The sequence below is a fragment of the Thalassophryne amazonica genome, chromosome 12, assembly GCF_902500255.1.
Source record: "Thalassophryne amazonica chromosome 12, fThaAma1.1, whole genome shotgun sequence".
NCBI classification, from domain to species: Eukaryota; Metazoa; Chordata; class Actinopteri; order Batrachoidiformes; family Batrachoididae; genus Thalassophryne; species Thalassophryne amazonica.
In genome coordinates this window covers 31,673,205-31,691,387 of record NC_047114.1, presented here as the reverse complement: position 1 = coordinate 31,691,387, position 18,183 = coordinate 31,673,205, and the positions used below count along the sequence as shown (strand labels likewise).

Here is an 18,183-nt window from a genome sequence, read left to right as displayed (position 1 = left end):
TCCATTTTTATACAATGGTATTACTTTTGCAATTTTCATTTTGTTTGGAAATGTTCCTGTTTGGAATGATAGGTTGCATATATATGTTAAAGGTTTCGAAATACTCTGCATAATTCTTTTTATTACAGTCATATCTATATCATAACAATCAGTAGATGATTACACTTATTACTGATTACACTTATTAACAGTATCTATTAGTTCAGCCTCAGTTATTCCGGACAGAAACATTATCTTTGAATTATTTTCTATGGGTGAATTGTTAAACTGATTTTCTTTGCACTTAGGAATTTTATCAGCCAAGTCTGGTCCAACATTTACAAAAAAAATGTTAAAACTATTTACAATGTCATTCATATTATAGTTATCAAAATTCTTATCAGTAAACTAGTCTGGATATGACTTAGTACTTTTACAACCCTCAATAACAGTATTCAATATTCCCCAAACCTTTTTAGTGTCATTCCTATTGTTATGTAATAAATTGCTATAATATAGTTTTTTGCTACAACCCCTGGCAAAAATTATGGAATCACTGGCCTCGGAGGATGTTCATTCAATTGTTTAATTTTGTAGAAAGAAAGCAGATCACAGACATGACACAAAACTAAAGTCATTTCAAATGGCAACTTTCTGGCTTTAAGAAACACTATAAGAAATCAGGAAAAAAAATTGTGGCAGTTAGTAACGGTTACTTTTGTAGACCAAGCAGACGGGAAAAAAATATGGAATCACTCAATTCTGAGGAAAAAATTATGGAATCATGAAAAACAAAAACGCTCCAACACATCACTAGTATTTTGTTGCACCACCTCTGGCTTTTATAACAGCTTGCAGTCTCCGAGGCATGGACTTAATGAGTGACAAACGGTACTCTTCATCAATCTGGCTCCAACTTTCTCTGATTGCTGTTGCCAGATCAGCTTTGCAGGTTGGAGCCTTGTCATGGACCATTTTCTTCAACTTCCACCAAAGATTTTCAATTGGATTAAGATCCGGACTATTTACAGGCCATGACATTGACCCTATGTGTCTTTTTGCAAGGAATGTTTTCACAGTTTTTGCTCTATGGCAAGATGCATTATCATCTTGAAAAATGATTTCATCATCCCCAAACATCCTTTCAATTGATGGGATAAGAAAAGTGTCCAAAATATCAAAGTAAACTTGTGCATTTATTGATGATGTAATGACAGCCATCTCCCCAGTGCCTTTACCTGACATGCAGCCCCATATCATCAATGACTGTGGAAATTTACATGTTCTCTTCAGGCAGTCATCTTTATAAATCTCATTGGAACGGCACCAAACAAAAGTTCCAGCATCATCACCTTGCCCAATGCAGATTTGAGATTCATCACTGAATATGACTTTGATCCAGTCATCCACAGCCCATGATTGCGTTTCCTTAGCCCATTGTAACCTTGTTTTTTTCTGTTTAGGTGTTAATGATGGCTTTTGTTTAGCTTTTCTGTATGTAAATCCCATTTCCTTTAGGCGGTTTCTTACAGTTCGGTCACAGACGTTGACTCCAGTTTCCTCCCATTCGTTCATTTGTTTTGTTGTGCATTTTCGATTTTTGAGACATATTGCTTCAAGTTTTCTGTCTTGACGCTTTGATGTCTTCCTTGGTCTACCAGTATGTTTGCCTTTATCAACCTTCCCATGTTTGTATTTGGTCCAGAGTTTAGACACAGCTAACTGTGAACAACCAACATCTTTTGCAACATTGCGTGATGATTTACCCTCTTTTAAGAGTTTGATAATCCTCTCCTTTGTTTCAATTGACATCTCTTGTGTTGGAGCCATGATTCATGTCAGTCCACTTGGTGCAACAGCTCTCCAAGGTGTGATCACTCCTTTTTAGATGCAGACTAACGAGCAGATCTGATTTGATGCAGGTGTTAGTGTTGGGGATGAAAATTTACAGAGGTGATTCCATAATTTATTCCTCAGAATTGAGTGAGTCCATATTTTTTTCCCTCTGCTTGGTCTAAAAAAGTAACCGTTACTGACTGCCACAATTTTTTTTCTTGATTTCTTATAGTGTTTCTTAAAGTCAGAAAGTTGCCATTTGAAATTACTTTAGTTTTGTGTAATGTCTGTGATTTGCTTTTTTCTACAAAATTAAACAACTGAATGAACATCCTCCGAGGCCGGTGATTCCATAATTATTGCCAGGGGTTGTAGTTCTCATATCAGTCAGTTTATTTTTATAAATTTTATATTTATGTTCAGATTCCTCAGTCCTTAAACTAATAAACTGTCTATATAAATTTTTCTTTTTACAAGCATTACGTAACCCCTTGGTTACCCATGGACTTTTTATAGCTATATTGTTTTTACTAATTTGACAAATTGGGCAGTTTTTATTATATACTGAAGTAAAGATTTCTAAAAAAATTATCAAATGCTGAATCCACATTTCTTTCCCTATATACTGTATACCAATCTTGTTCAAGCAGGTTATGATATAGTGAGTTGATAGCATTGTCATTTTTTATTTGTTTGTATATGGGTTTTTGGGGTGTTTTACGGTGATTGTCATCATATACTATAAAGACAGGCAGGTGGTCAGATATGTCGCAGATCATTAGGCCGCTGATACTTATAGACTCCATGTCATTTGTGAAAATGTTGTCAATGAGTAGCACTATGAGATGTAATTCTACTAGGTTTAGTGATAGCTGGATAAAAACTCATACTGTGCATCCTATTGATATAGTCATCGGTTGGTTTGTGATTATTTGGGTTCATCAAATCAATATTGAAATCTCCACAGATATTTTTTTTTCCTTACCTATTGTCGAAAATGTTTTTTCCACCCACTCTGTAAAAAATTCCAGACTTGAACCAGGTGACCTCTCAAGGATCCTCTCAAGTCCAACACTTTAACCACTAGACCAGTCAGCCTCCGTTTAGTTTTTTTGTGCTTTGGACCAGGCATGGTCCCTTTCTTTTAAAAGGTTTCCAATTTTGGTGGAAAATCAAGGCTTATTCTGAATTTACACAATGAAGCATGTGTATTAATTAGCTTAAAATATAAAAAAAATTACCAGGCCAACTCAATATCAGCAAAGAGAGATACTTGGTTCCACTCAAAAATAGATCATACAAGAAAGCCTGTTTGCAAATATTTTTAAAATCTCTTAAGTAAAATGCATGGTTTGGTTTTGGGGAGTTTGGTATTCCTGAGTACTGCAATCGCATATTGGTCACTCAAATGATTCCCAAAAACCCTGACATCACAAAACTTGTGGGGGGTATTTGTTATTATTAAATTGAGGAGCAGCGATCTAGAGGGGTGTTTGAATTTGGGCCAATGTTGGACTGTCTATTAACTGACTTAGTTTCAGTGTGTCACAGATATATTTTAGGCTCTCTGAATCTGAGTACAGCCAATCAAGGTTTATGCAGTCCGGCCTGCGTAGTGTAAGTTCACCCAAAATGAACAATGCCGTTGCTGCCAATTTTACTGTCAAAAAGCTTTAACCCACTCTTTTTGGGCATCGCAGTGCCCTTTGTTGAGAACATGAGTCCTATTTATGGTGTTTTTTTTTTTTTTTTTTTAAACTTCCACCTCACTGCCACCTAAGTATGACACAGGTCTACGAGCCAAGTATGTTGTGGTACACTTAAGGGGGTACTGTCGGGGTGTGTCTCAGTGTTTCCGCCGGGTGCTCCGGCTTCCCCTCACATCCCGCAGACTAGGTGAATTGGAAACTTTAAATTGGGCGTAGGTGTGTGTGTATGAGTGTGAATGTGTTTGTTTGTCTATATGTGGCCCTGTGACAGACTGGTGTCTGTCCAAGGTATACCCCGCTTCACGTCCTGACTGCTGGGATCGGCTCCAGCAGGGCATGATAAAGATGCAGCATTTGATGGAATGTATTACACCATTAGATCAGACTTCAATAGAGAAAATTTACAATTGTGAAAATGTGTCAGAGCCAATTACAAAACTCCATACAAGCTCTCAAAAAACTTACATCTGAAAGCGGCAGATATAATGCCAACAAAATACCATCTGGGCAACATGTCTGAGAACACTGCATGGACAAAACAGAAATTGAAGTGTATTGAAGAAAATACAGGTGTTATTTTAAAAAAAAAAAGTTAATATTTAGAGCACATACTCTGAATTTTATTTCAACTCCATATACTAAGGGGTGTTTAAAAAAAAAAGCATCCAAATATTTGTCAAGTGAAAGATTTCCTACTTGCGTCTACTACAGCTGTGATGTTGCTACATGAATGCACAGATTCTAAGGTGCTGCTTTATGTCATTTTCAGGTTTTCTTTAAACGGTAACACCATCCCGTCATCACGGTGAAGCCTCAGAGGGATGTAATGCTGCCTTTTTAGGCTTCTGGACCCACCCAACACCCCCAGATAAGGACCACAGAAGACACACCCACATCCTTGCCCTGTCCACTAAGAGACCTTTTAGTGACAAATATTTTTACAGTTTTTCTGTAAGAGTGGAGAGTATTTAAAATAAAAGCCATGACATTTCGAGTATTGTGTATACCTGTTAGATTAAGAAAATAACTATAATAAAATCTACAGAAAGTCCTATTTTTAGTGGGGGGTTTTTTTTTTTACTTTGGTGATGTCACTGCGCATATAAAGGATGTACATTTGAATGAGTCTTGTATTAGAGTTAAATACACTGTTAAACAGTAGGCATACCAATAAAGTATTGATACAGTTTACTTATAAGTTGCATTTTTGTAATTTTTTTTCCCCCCATTTTCTCTTGCAGTAAGAGTTTACAGTAAGGGCTTTGTCAGTTTGTGGTGCCTTGTTTATCAGACGCACACAAATTAAATGCCACAGTTGGTTTGTACTTCAGTAACAGCAGTGTAGCTAAAAGTAGGTGGGGGCACGACTGAATACAAAACCCACTACACCACAGGGACCCTGGACCGGTGGGGAAAATATATCCTACTTCATGAGATAAACATCAATCTGACCTTGAATATCTTCATGGTCAAATTAGAAGCTGCATTACAACCCCAGATATGAAGTTATAATAGTAACCACAGACTCATGTGTGAACGGGGTGACCTTGATTGTGACCTTCAAAGTGAAATGCATTTGTGTATTTGGAAAGCCCATGTAGGACTTCCTGTTTGTGTACCAAGTATGGGCATATTTGGTGCCGTTTAGCCACAAGTAATCAAATTTTGATCTTGAACATCACATTCAAAGTGAAATGTGATGGTATATTTTGAAAAGGTATGTTTGACTGCCTGTTCATGTCTGATTGTGTGTGTGTGTGACCTCCGATTCATGGGTTATAGGGCTGCAACTATTTTCTAGATCAAGTCGTTTTAGGGCCCTGTCCCACTGGGGAGAGGATTAATTGCGCATGAATTGTGTATACAAATTGCGAGCGTTCATTGTCGTCCGCAACAAAAATGGCCAAAAATGACATGTCCCGGTATGAATTACAGATATATTATATAGCAAACATATGATGAACAGTCACGGTTATAATAACGCATGTAGTGAGGAAACTGATCAGACACATTGAGATTATCACAGCAGTATTACAGATGTACTATGAATGCATCGCGCATGTGTTGCGCGTGCACTGCATCTGCATTGCGGTCATAAAAGAAGCTAACTAGCACCTTTCAGCATCACTATTCACACCAACAATACAACCTCTGGAGCATTTGCTGGACTTGGACAAGTTGATCAGAGTGTTGTCATGCGAGGATTAACTGTTCATGAGTTTGGGGACCGGAAGCCGCTTGGGGTGTGACACGGTGGTTTTTTTTTTTTTTTGAGTGTGTCACAGAAAACAGACTTCAGTGTGAGTTGTGGCTAACAGCAACTCTTCCTTTTGTTGGTGTTAAATAAAAGTCCTGCATTGCAGCAGCTACGTCTTTGTGGATTTACACAGCTGGACCGGCACTGACTGGCTGGTATGTCACTTTCTGCCACATATAGTACTTTGGGTTTACGTGACGTGTTATGCATTCAGATTGTCCACAAATCAGCTGCAAAGCAGATGTAATAAAAACGTTTTCGTCATGGCCAATCTGTATGCAGTTGCTACAACATATTTTAGTTTGTGATGTGGACATGATGGGCACGCAATATATCTGTTTTACACACTGTCCCAGTTCGCTGTCAAGCCGCAAATCCCCGTCAGTTGCGGATATCAGTGGTTAACGGCAGATATACAGCGCATAGAGTGAGTATGTAGTCTGTATGAGCTGAGTATGTACAGTAGTGTTCAGAATAATGGTAGTGCTATGTGACTAAAAAGATTAATCCAGGTTTTGAGTATATTTCTTATTGTTACATGGGAAACAAGGTACCAGTAGATTCTCACAATCCAACAAGACCAAGCATTCATGATATGCACACTCAAGGCTATGGCATTGGGCTGTTAGTAAAAAAAAAAAGCAGAAAAGGGGGTGTTCACAATAATAGCATCTGCTGTTGACGCTAAACTCAAAACTATTATGTTCAAGCTGCTTTGTTAGCAATCCTGTGAATCACTAAACTAGTATTTAGTTGTATAACCAGTTTTTCATGATTTCATATCTGCAAGGCATTAATTTTGTTGGTTTGGAACCAAGATTTTGCTCGTTTACTAGTGTGCTTAGGGTCATTGTCTTGTTGAAACACCCATTTCAAGGGCATGTCCTCTTCAGCATAAGGCAACATGACCTCTTCAAGTATTTTGACATATCCAAACTGATCCATGATAACTGGTATGCGATATATGGGTGATTCTTTAACTACGGGCACTATTGGCCTTGTAAATGTAATTTCCACACCATTGCCTTACAATATAAAGCACCTTGGGGCAACTGTTTGTTGTGATTTGGTGCTATATACATGTGCTCTGATGTCACTGTTTATCTCCATAGAAACTACCCAAACAATTTTTCATACAAACTGTTTAAAGGGACATTAGTGTTGTGGTGGAAATTACGGCAATAGTGTGGGACAACTACATTTTGTTTAAAAAAAATCACAACAGTTGTATGACATTGAATACCCCAATTATGTTTTATTTTACTGATATTTTAAAACATTACAAAAAACGTTTCTTTACCATTCATTTTTATCATTGAAGATCAAAAGTCTGGGTGTGGGACAAGCACACAATGGCAATATTTGCATATAATGCTGCTGAAAAAAGGTGAAAAAGTCATCAGACTACTACAACAAATTTCTTAACACACTTTCATTGTAAAGATAACTATAAAAGTGTGAAATTTCCCCTTTTCTTATAGGTAACTCCAGACTGTCTTTGATCATCCTGGAGCTGATCAATGGGTGAGCCTTTGCCATTCTGGTTATTCTTCTATCCATTTTGATGGTTGTTTTCCGTTTTCTTCCACGCGTGTCTGGGTTTTTTTGTCCATTTTAAAGCATTGGAGATCATTGTCGATGAACAGCCTATAATTTTTTGCACCTGCGTATAATTTTCCCCCCCTTCAATCAACTTTTTATTCAAACTACGCTGTTCTTCTGAACAATGTCTTGAACGGCCCATTTTCCTCAGGCTTTCAAAGAGAAAAGCATGTTCAACAGGTGCTGGCTTCATCCTTACATAGGGGACACCTGATTCACACGTTTGTTCCACAAAATTGACGAACTCGGTGACTGAATGCCACACTATTATTTTGAACACCCCCTTTTCTGTTTTTTTTTTTTTTTTTTTAGACTAATAGCCCAATTTCATAGCCTTAAGAGTGTGCATATCATGAATGCTTGGTCTTATAACAATAAGAAATATACTCAAAACCTGGATTAATCTTTTTAGTTACACAGCACTATTATTCTGAACACACTTATGAAAGCTCACTCCACAATTTTATTTATCCAGCTGACAATCTTTTGTCAGCTTGTCGCTGTGCCTGAACACTGCACAAAACAGCATTTTCAGATCACTTTAACCCAAGTTTAAGTCTGCACATCATAGACTTTTATTTAATGTAATGACTGACGACATGGAATAACGGTAATAAAGATGGCAGCTGCCTGGCAACAGCTCACAAGCTGCATCCGCCATCTAGTAGATTAAATAGACTGATGGGCATAATAAAGAATAATAAGGAAAATTGTGATAATTGCGCAGTTCTGAGATTTTTTTTTTTTTTTTTTTACATGGAGACACAAATGAAAACAGTAAGCCTTCTGACAGTTTGGAAAACTGTCCACAACATTATGAGGGCAATCTTTTTTTTTTTTTTTAAGGGGAGAGAGGAAAAAAACCCAGCTCTCAGAAGTGATTAATAAACTTTAATAAAACAGTTATTACAATGTGCATCAAGAACAATGTTTGACAGTTACTCAGATTACAAACAGCACAGAGGAATGTTGTGATTGGTGATAAAAATGTTGGCTACGCTGACCTCATCAGGTTACCTTTATGTAGTCCATAAATTACAAATTACTCTGCAAATGTGACTAGCAAGTTTCATCTTGGCCAGAGTCTCAAAATGAGGGTGTTGCATCACTGAAACAAACACGAAATAATTTATGCACTTGAGGACGTAACTTTACGAGAAAAAAAAATCCAGAGAGTTGATTAAAAGCATCAGACAGAGGTGCGTTTGTCAGCTCAAAAGGAAGACTGAGGTCAAGGGGCAGAGTTTATTCTCGGAAAGTGTAAGTGATGCAGGAGCTGCACTAAGATACGTAACCCAACGTCAGGTCAAAGGTGAGACAACATACAGCACTGACGAGCTTCACATCTGAAATCACACGGCATTCAGATGATTTAGCTTTCTTTGCTCTTCAAAACAACACACGTGCTGCTTGTTATCAGCGTGTGTACCTTACAGCTGATTTTAGAACAAAGCCCTGACGAGTAGCGCAGCTTTGGTTATTCTCAGCTTCCTCAAAAAAGGGAACAAAAATGGAAATGTAACAGAACAGCCCAAAGGTTTGTATTCAAAATATGCCCCATTCTGAACGAGGAGTAATTTACTTCATCTGAGCAACTCAAACTACTTCAACGGGGGGGGGGGGGGGGGGGGGGGGGGGGTGTGTGTGTGTATAGAAATAGAACTGTGTAAATAAACATAATACTGTTTGAATATATAAAAAGTGACTTCAGATCACTCAAAACTGGAATATAGTGAAAAGCAATACAAGTGGCCAAGATTATACTTCCATTCTTCAGTCCTGTCACATCTGATTACACTCGAGCAGCGGTTCAAATACCTGCAGAGAGGAAAGACAAGGGTGAAGGCTGGTGTGGCACTCAACTGTCAGCCAACTGGGGCGAGCGGGGGTGGGGTGCAGCAACGACTCTACATGTTCCAAAACACGACAAATTAACCAGACAGAAGAAATGATCTGAGAAATCTCATTTGATATAACATGCAGCGTGTGTTGATGCTTCAGTGAGACTCGCTCATACCAGACTCTTTACACATGAGGGGCATCCCCATCTTCTCCCTGCTTCTGCATCTGGGCCTGCATCTTAGCAATCATCTCCTGCATTCGTCTCAACTGCACCATGTGAAACCACGAGAGAACAAAAAATGATTTTTTTTTTCATGCACACAAAATGTAAATAAAATGCATTGTTCATATAGTGTTCCAATATTTGAAATTAGAGCCAGTGGGAGAATGAATGGATGTTTGAGACTGTAAAGTTGTGATTGTGAGGCGATCCCACCTCTGCCTCTTTCTCCTGCAGGATCATGTCCTTGTCCATTTCCTCTGGCTCTGGCCCCTTTCTGCAGCCACCATACAGCTGAAGTTAATGTTTCACTGGTAACACACTCAACTACCAAAGTATTTGCAGAACACAGTACAGTCCAGCAAATAATCAGGGCCCTGTTTTAAATGTGTAAGTGCTTCAAGCAGCACATGGTGTTTACATGGTGTTTGGGCTGAGGGAGTGTCCATGTTCACACGTGCAGGAGTGTTGCTGAAATACAACATCAGAATTGGACGGCGAGGCAAATAATCACTACATCACTTTTTTCTTTAACAGAGTTGAGCCAAATCACTGTAAAGCGTTACAAAATATTTCACCAAATGAAAAAGGATAATCTCCGCTAAACAGCCTGGACGGACCAAAAGTGACAAAAATGCAACTATGGTGATCAAATCTACAACAAACCCAATGCAAGGCTTGTGTATTACTTTTGAACATAGTTTTTCACATTGGTGAGTTATAAAACCAGAACAGGGCCAATATAAATGTTTCTGGGGGAGCATATACAAAGATTAGCTAGGAAAAATTATGTCCACCAAACAGATTTGCATGGCAAAAACACCATCATGTTTTAGCTAATCGTTGCACTTCAATAAAAACAGGGCCCAGACAGGAAAAAAAGAAATGTAGTAAAAGTACATCAAGAAAGTGCATCTCACTTTTTCCACATTTTGTTATGTTACAGCCTTATTCCAAAATGGATGAAATTCATTTTTCCCCTCAAAGGTCTACACACAATACCCCATAACACTGTGTACTTTTTTTTTTAGATTTTTGCAACTTTATTAATAATAATAATAAAAACTAAGAAATAACATGTATACAAGTACTCAAAGCTCAAAATTAAGCTCAGGTGCATCCTGTTTCCACTAATCATCCATGAGATCTGTCTACAGCTTAACTGGAGTCCACCTGGGGTGAATTCAGTTGATTGGACATGATTTGGAGAGGCACACACCTGTCTACATATAAGGTCCCACAGTTGACAGGGCATGTCAGAGCACAAACCAAGCATGAAGCCAAAGGAATTGTCTGTAGACCTCAGAGACAAGACTGTCTCAAGGCACAAATCTGGAGAAGGGTACAGAAACATTTCTGCTGCTTTGAAGGTCCCAATGAGCACAGTGGCCTCCATCATCAGTAAATGGAAGAAGTTTGGATCCACCAAGACTCTTCCTAGAGCTGGCCACCCATCTAAACTGAGTGATCGGGGAGAAGGGCCTTAGTCAGGGAGGTGACAAAGAACCCGATGATCACTCTGTCAGAGCTCCAGCATTCCTCTGTTGAGTGAGAACCATCCAGAAGGACAACAGTCTCTGCAGCAATCCACCAGTCAGGCATGTATGGTAGAATGGCCAGACAGAAGCCACTCCATAGTAAAAGGCACATGGCAGCCCACCTGGAGTTTGCCAAAAGACACCTGAAGGACTCTCAGACCATGAGAAACAAAATTCTCAGGTCTTATAAGACAAAGTTTTAAATCTTTGGAGTGAATGCCAGACATCATGTTTGGAAGAAACCGGGCACCATCCCTCCAGTCAAGCTTGGTGGTGGCAGCATCATGCTGTTGGGATGTTTTCAGTGGCAGAAACTGAGAGACTAATCAGGATTGAGATCTGAAAATGGCTGTGCACCAACGCTCCACATCCAACCTGATGGAGCCAGAGAGGTGCTGCAAAGATGAATGGACAAAACTGCCCAAAGATAGGTGCACTAAGCTTGTGCATCATATTCAGGAAGATGTAAGACTGTAAATGTTGCCAAAGGTGCATCAACAAAGGGTGTGAATACTTATATTCATGCGATTTCTTTTTTATTTTTAATAAATTTACACAAAATTCCAAAAAAAATTTTCATGTTCTTATGGGGTGAGGAGAACTTCGAGGGGGAAAAAAAATTACTTTGGAATAACAGTGTAACATAAAATGTGGAAAAGTGAAGCACTGTAAATACTTTCCAGATGCACTGTAATTAATGCTTCATAAATGTTTTTGATGAGTTATAGCAGGTTTTAAATGAAGTGCACAATGTGTTATGTGTGTGTGAGATGGCATTAGGCAAACACGGCAAAGGCAGCACTGAGGAAGTGGAAAAAGCAGAATCCAGTGGGTGAGGTAAGGTTTGTGTGCAGAACACGTGGGAAAAGTGGGCGTCTACAACAAACAGCTACAGAGAGATGAAATAGTCAAGAGGAAAACAGCAAGCGACACAGCAATACCTCCCCCGGTGAAAGCTGGTACCTCCAACAGTCCAGTCATGAGATTGCACAAATCTATTGCAGCCAGGCTTCACTGGCCATGAAGGGCAGCAACGCTGTGATGAATGTAAAATCCTGGGCTGTTCAGAAGGAAGTCTACAACAATCCTTTTGGTCCACATTGAGGATTAAACCAAGTCCAGTTCTACACAAACTGTTCAGATATCAGCAAACCCTGTTACCCCACTACAGCCTGAAGTTTTACCACTTTACCACACTTGCTACTGCCGTGGACACAAAATCAGTTTGTCCTACAGAGCTGTGACTAGTTCAACTACCAAACTAAGTCAACAATAAGTGTTACTTATGAATTCTTTCTCCAGCTTCCTCTAATGCAGCTCTTTGTCCCAACATGCTGGGAGAGGAAATATGGAATTGTGTACCATCTATGCAGGTGTGTGTGTTCCTGTCACATTCTTCTGTCAACACTTTAACTCGCGAACACCTAATCAAATTCATTACAAAAGTGATATGCATAATGATACACTATATTTCCTCACCCTATGATGTTTTGGCCCATCTAATGGCCCAGTCACATGACACTTAACGAAGTCCTAACAAAACAAGAAATTTGGACTTTCGTTGGCATCGTTTAAACAGCTTAGTTCCGGCAGCGGTTGCTTCGTCAGGATTTTTAAACTGTCGAAATATTTGAAGGAAGGGCAATGAAAACCTCAATTCGTCCGTATTTCGTTTTGCTGGAGTTATTGAAGGTTTTTTATTGTTTGCTTAGTTTTTGTAATGTTAGCGTTTAGTTTGACTTTGTTCAACCAGCTGAATGTTTTCACACAGTGCAGAAGCAGTTTCTGAGCGCTGCTGCTGACGCTACGTTCCTGTACCGTTGGAAATTACAGGGCAAATTCAGCCTGCTTGCTCGTATTTTTTTTTATCTGGGTGGAGGGGTCAGCTGCAATGGGCTCAGGCACCTTACATAGGGATCTTTTGTGTGGATACAATTAATTATTTTGCCACAAGCAACTGCTGAATTTGAAACAAAATAGTTATGTAATTTCCGACGGTATTTGAACGCAGCGTCAGCGACAGCTCCTGCGTGCGCTTATTATTTTTATTAGCTATAACAATATGAGTGTAGGAATGACAATCCAGCCCTTGTGTACATCTGGCAACAGGTAGATGATTCAAATGATTATGTTAAGAGCTGTTCTGGAAGGCAGAATTCACATTGCGAATCAGTAGCAGCTCGTGGAATAACAGCACATGGGGAGTCAATGCGCGGCGAGAGCTTAGTAACATAAGACAGTGATACAGCAGTGACCACGGCACACCAGGGTTTTTTTTTTTTTTTTTAAATTGGAGCAAGACGGCGCACATGTCGATTGGGCTGCGACAGTGCGGATTCTGATGATGAAGGAGATGATCCCTCTTTTGTTTTGGATGAGGAACCACAGCAGGTGGACCCACCGACGTGCGCACAGATCTCCACAGCTTCTGTCTGCAGTTTCTCCAGGACTCAGGCGCTATGAGCTCTGTCCCAGCGCCGAGTCCTGGAACTCAGAGATCCAGACACACACTACTCAAGCTGTGGCTCCAGGCCCGTTTCGCTTAAAGTGTCGAGATTGTTAACTTCAGTTTTGTTTAGTTCCTCTTTCGTCCCTTTTGCGCTCTTGCTTCGCAGGCTATTTGGTGATAAAGCTCTTCCGGCCACCTTTTCTCAACGAATTGTGACTTTTTTTTTTTTTTTCCCTTAGTTCAGGAATCGTCGTGTGACTGGGCCATAACAGGATTTTGGCAACAGTGCCACTTAAAACACTGTAGACTCTGATTTTAATCATATATAACTTTTGTCCAATTAATTCCAACATTGATATGCATAATCTTGTGTTTCTCCACCCTATGAGCTTTTGGGACTGCCCTACATCTGTACGTACATCCTTGATTATGAGTGCAACTTATACATGAATACTTCAGTTACTCCTGGTGTGGGACGCTCGGTCCTGATGTGCCTTCTTAAATTTGCTACATGTTGGGTGTGTTGTTGTACTCGTGTCTGCCTACAGTGTGTCAGAGAGCCCAATGTTCCACCTGGTGCAAAGTGGTGTACAGTGCAATGCAAGATAGTTTTTAATTCCAGTGCCCATGTCCTATAAATCACTGGTCCACTTCCTGTCATGTGGGCATGTCAGTCTCACACCAAGGTGTGGTTAGTTGCAGAACTGGTCACTAAATACCACAAAACCTTTGCACAACAGACCAGGAAAAACTGGTCTAGAGTTAAGCACAGTCTATTTCTGCAACGCAATCCCCCAAAATCCTGACGTGTCGAGTTCACAATACATGTACACGCTGCGCTCAAGGATATGCAGTAGCGCATAATATAGCAAAAACACAATTTTTTATAAAACTAAATAAAAGTAATGGAAAAATATTAACACTGGTTTGTACCAAACTTCAACACTGCTTTAATCCCTCCCTGCAACGGGCTAGTATGGAGACTGGATGGACAACAGCTAAAAATAAAAATGTAGACTGCTGACAATACATTTTTAAAATGCATAATCCATGCTGGCAAAACACACACACACACACACACACACACACAGTGTGCAATAAGAACACACTGCAGTGTAACACACAGCAGTATACAGTTTTTACCTTACTGCTAACAGTGTTTCAAGTGAACCACCTAAATTTTGACTTATACTTTCTCTAATGCTTCCATTACTGATGCTTTTTCAGTGAGCACATACAGCAGTCAGGGTACGAGCGTCAGCTGAAAAGTTCTGCCTACCACGTGATTATTTCAATAACAAGCAAGATATTGAAGTGAAACTGGTATGAGAATAATCCTTTACTTATCAACTATCACTACACCAAACTGTTTCCCCCAGCAATTTCAGGCATGCCTTCGATGCAACATGAGCACAATAGTCTGTAAAAAAAAATTACATCCATGGATGTATGTCTGAAATAATGTACTGTTACTGAATTCCTTAAGGTGGAGGGTTGTGCATGCATGGACATTCATCTATGAATGAGTGTTATCTGTGATGACGCCTGTGTGGACGTCAATACAGTCAAGAGGTGGGTATGAAAAAGGAAAAAATTCTAAGTCATCCCTTCAGTCAAGACTTCTACTGAAGTCTATGACCTTTTTTTTTGGGACTGCGATGGCAGAGTTGTCAAAGAATTTCTGGACTGCGGAAAAACCGTGAACTCTGACCAATATGTGGACACTGCAAAAGCTACATGCATGTCTGAAGCAGGTTTGTTCTGGAAAAGGCAATTCTACAGCATGACAATGCTCGTCCTCACAGACACAGGATGCACTGCAGCAGCTCAAATTTTACACGATCATACCGCACCCACTGTACAATCCAAATTTTGCACCTTCTAATTTCTTCCCCATGCTGAAGTGTGTCGCTGGCACTGAGAGAAGACACCAGATTTCTTAACCAGTGGGATGCAAAAACTTATCTGGTGTGGGCGCAAGTGGGTATAAAGGGAAGGTGTCTATGTGGAAAAGCAATGTCACTACCTGATAGAGAACATTCCAAGCTTTAAGCAGATATGTGATTCATCTTGCATGTTATAGAAATAATCACATTGGAGGCAGAACTTTTCAGCTGACCTTCATAACAGGTGTATTCACAACTGTTATACTAGTCAATACACTTCCACTGTTTTGTGGTATTTCTGCTTGATGTGAACACACCAGTAAATCTAATGACTCCTGGCAAACTAGTTTAGAGAGAATCACAGAAGACACTGATTAACTGACTTTATGGATTTAGGGCCATCTAAACACTTGTGGAAGCAGATACACCCCAACAGCATTTGTGCCACATTTTGCATCATGCGCGTAACGCTGCAAATACTGCCCTACAAAATATACACGTCACACTACAATCTGTGGTTTGTTGTTTGAAGTGGGGGAGGTGCAAAGAAGCAAGCTGCAGACAGGTACGTACGCAGGGGACAGAGGCAGAATGTAACCATGGGAGGACAACCTGCCACCCCGTTTGAGACGGTCCGAGCGGAAGTTCTCATAGTGCAGGTCCTGGGTCACCTCCTGCAGATCCTGCATGTGCGTTCTGCGGGGTTGTAGAAGTATAAGCTGTTAGAAAAACACTTTGAAAATTACATGTTCACCGAAGATCATGTGAGATGATTGTGACCTGTAGTATTTGGGGCCAACACAGGACTTTTATGGAAATACAAAAGGAGTCTATTCCATCCTTTTTCAATACAAAAAAAAGGAGTAATTTTTCACTTATTAAAACATACAATGGGAGAACTGAGGGATTTTCCAAAGTATACACAGCAAATTAGACAAGCTATTGCTCAGTATATTCAAGCTGCCCCCCCCCCAAAAAAAACAACACTTGCCCTGGAGGGTTGGTTCTGTTATTTCTCTTACCGACTTCGTCAACACTTTTTTTTGTGACTAATCATTTTGTTCACACACACACCTACCGTTTGGCAAGGTACTCTGTACAATACAGTTATCACCATTTACCCATCACATTTATTACTGAAACAACAAATTTCTTTCCACACTGTATGCAGACAATGCAGCTGCTTTCAGCATCCTATGAAACACTTACATCAGCATAGTTCGCAACTTGAGGAAGTCATTGTGTTCTGGGTTCTCCACCTCCACCACTCCCCAGGGGTACAGGCGGCCCCTCACCTTCTTCCCCTTCGCCTCGATCTGCTGGTTGGATCCTACCACTGCAAATGGGATGCTGGCCTATAAAAAACAGTAGTTTATCTACAGCTATTATGATTTCAAACATCCACATATCATTATGACAAATCCAAAGGCAATACAGTTTCAGCTGAAGGTTATACAACTGCTGTATTTACATGCTAAAAGAAAAAATACAATCATCTGAGATGGACCCACATATACAAGCCTATCTTAATTCTCTGAACCCTGAATAGTTTAATTTGCTTCTATTACATTTTTATTTGTTGTGGGCTCATGTTTGACAGCACCTGCAAATCCTGTGACCTCCGGGGAAGCTGCACAATCATGGTTAAAAGTAGGCACAACTCAAAAATGTATTTTCTGCAGCATAACAGTTGTAAAGTCATAAGTTATAAAAGAGGAAGAAAAACACTTGTATTTCTTTGATAATTTTCCAGAAATAATAAAAAAGCATGCACATGCAGGACCTGCAGGAAGTAGTCCAAGCTCCAGTTCAGAGAATCATTCATTAAACTTTTGTCAAGTGGCTGCTGGTTTCAGCCAAACTATCCACAGCTTAATGCCATGTTCACACCAGACGCCATGCGACGCCACAAATTCACACTCGCTCAAAATCACTTTATTCGTGTTGCTTTACTCGCGTCCATCACGTCGCATTGTGTGGCATGGACTTTTGTGACACCACAACGCGTCCTTCCATAGGGATTACATGGCAACCTCTCGCCGCCGCCGTCGCTCGCGTGGCATCCTTCTATAACATTTGTGGTCAGGAAGATGGAAGTTTGGCTATGACAAATAGTGTAATTTTGATGATTAAAAAACCCCCACACCTTTAAAGCCCACCTTAAAAAAAAAAATCTCGTGTTTAAACCACATGTTGTGAGGTTTAAAGACAATTTGTTATGTTTGGAAGCCAGGAACAAGGTTTAGTTGAACCCCAAAAGTAGGCAGCCAGGGCTCTGGGATATAATGTAAAAATCACAGTGCTTTCTTCATCCAAAGAGAACATAAGATACAAACTACTGTGACGATTGGAACACACAGTGAGGGACACAAGGTGTGACGAACAGAAATACAAATCTCCACGGACACCACCACTTACAACTGGGAGTACACGGGGAAGATAAATACTAGACACGCCAACATAAATTCAACAGACCTGCACATGAACAGAAAACAAGGAGTGGCTTAAGACTTGAACTGATGAACAACAGGTGTGCAGAAAAAAAAAAAAAATAGAAGTTGACACTAAGCATACGCACGTGAATAACAGAATGCACAGAGAAAAACAATAAACCCGACAATAACTGGAGACTGATCAGGAACCGCACAACAACAGGTGAGTAGGAAAAAGAACAGACAAACCCAAACCCGCAGACAAAGAAATAAAAGACAACCACGGAGGTGAACAATACAAAAATAAATAATGACATCACTTAACTACAAAACAATTGGAATCAAACCAGGACACAATCAAACAAAAACAAGGACTAGGAATAAACTGATGTCCACCAGTAACTGGTGGCTGACACTGGCACTGGTGATACAC

General features: G+C 39.8%; 2 protein-coding genes across 3 annotated transcripts in view; one reads left to right on the top strand and one right to left on the bottom strand.

Annotated features, from left to right (window-relative positions):
* stk25b (serine/threonine kinase 25b) overlaps positions 1–4,719 on the top strand; it is a 50,714-nt gene extending 45,995 nt beyond the window's left edge. The window contains exon 11 of the mRNA XM_034183958.1: positions 4,294–4,719. Within this exon, the coding sequence (XP_034039849.1) occupies positions 4,294–4,333 (40 nt within the window). The 3' untranslated portion in view covers positions 4,334–4,719. The remainder of the gene's footprint in view (positions 1–4,293) is intronic.
* A 4,311-nt stretch (positions 4,720–9,030) lies between these two features.
* sept2 (septin 2) overlaps positions 9,031–18,183 on the bottom strand; it is a 38,123-nt gene continuing 28,970 nt past the window's right edge. Inside the window, exons 9-13 of one of the 2 annotated variants that reach the window (XM_034183962.1) lie at positions 16,528–16,673; positions 15,892–16,014; positions 9,662–9,722; positions 9,401–9,492; positions 9,031–9,203 (exon numbers count right to left, since the gene is read on the bottom strand). In XM_034183962.1, the coding sequence (XP_034039853.1) occupies positions 9,409–9,492; positions 9,662–9,722; positions 15,892–16,014; positions 16,528–16,673 (414 nt within the window). In that variant the 3' untranslated portion in view covers positions 9,031–9,203; positions 9,401–9,408. The remainder of the gene's footprint in view (positions 9,204–9,400; positions 9,493–9,661; positions 9,723–15,891; positions 16,015–16,527; positions 16,674–18,183) is intronic. The other variant, XM_034183963.1, reaches the window with a different exon arrangement.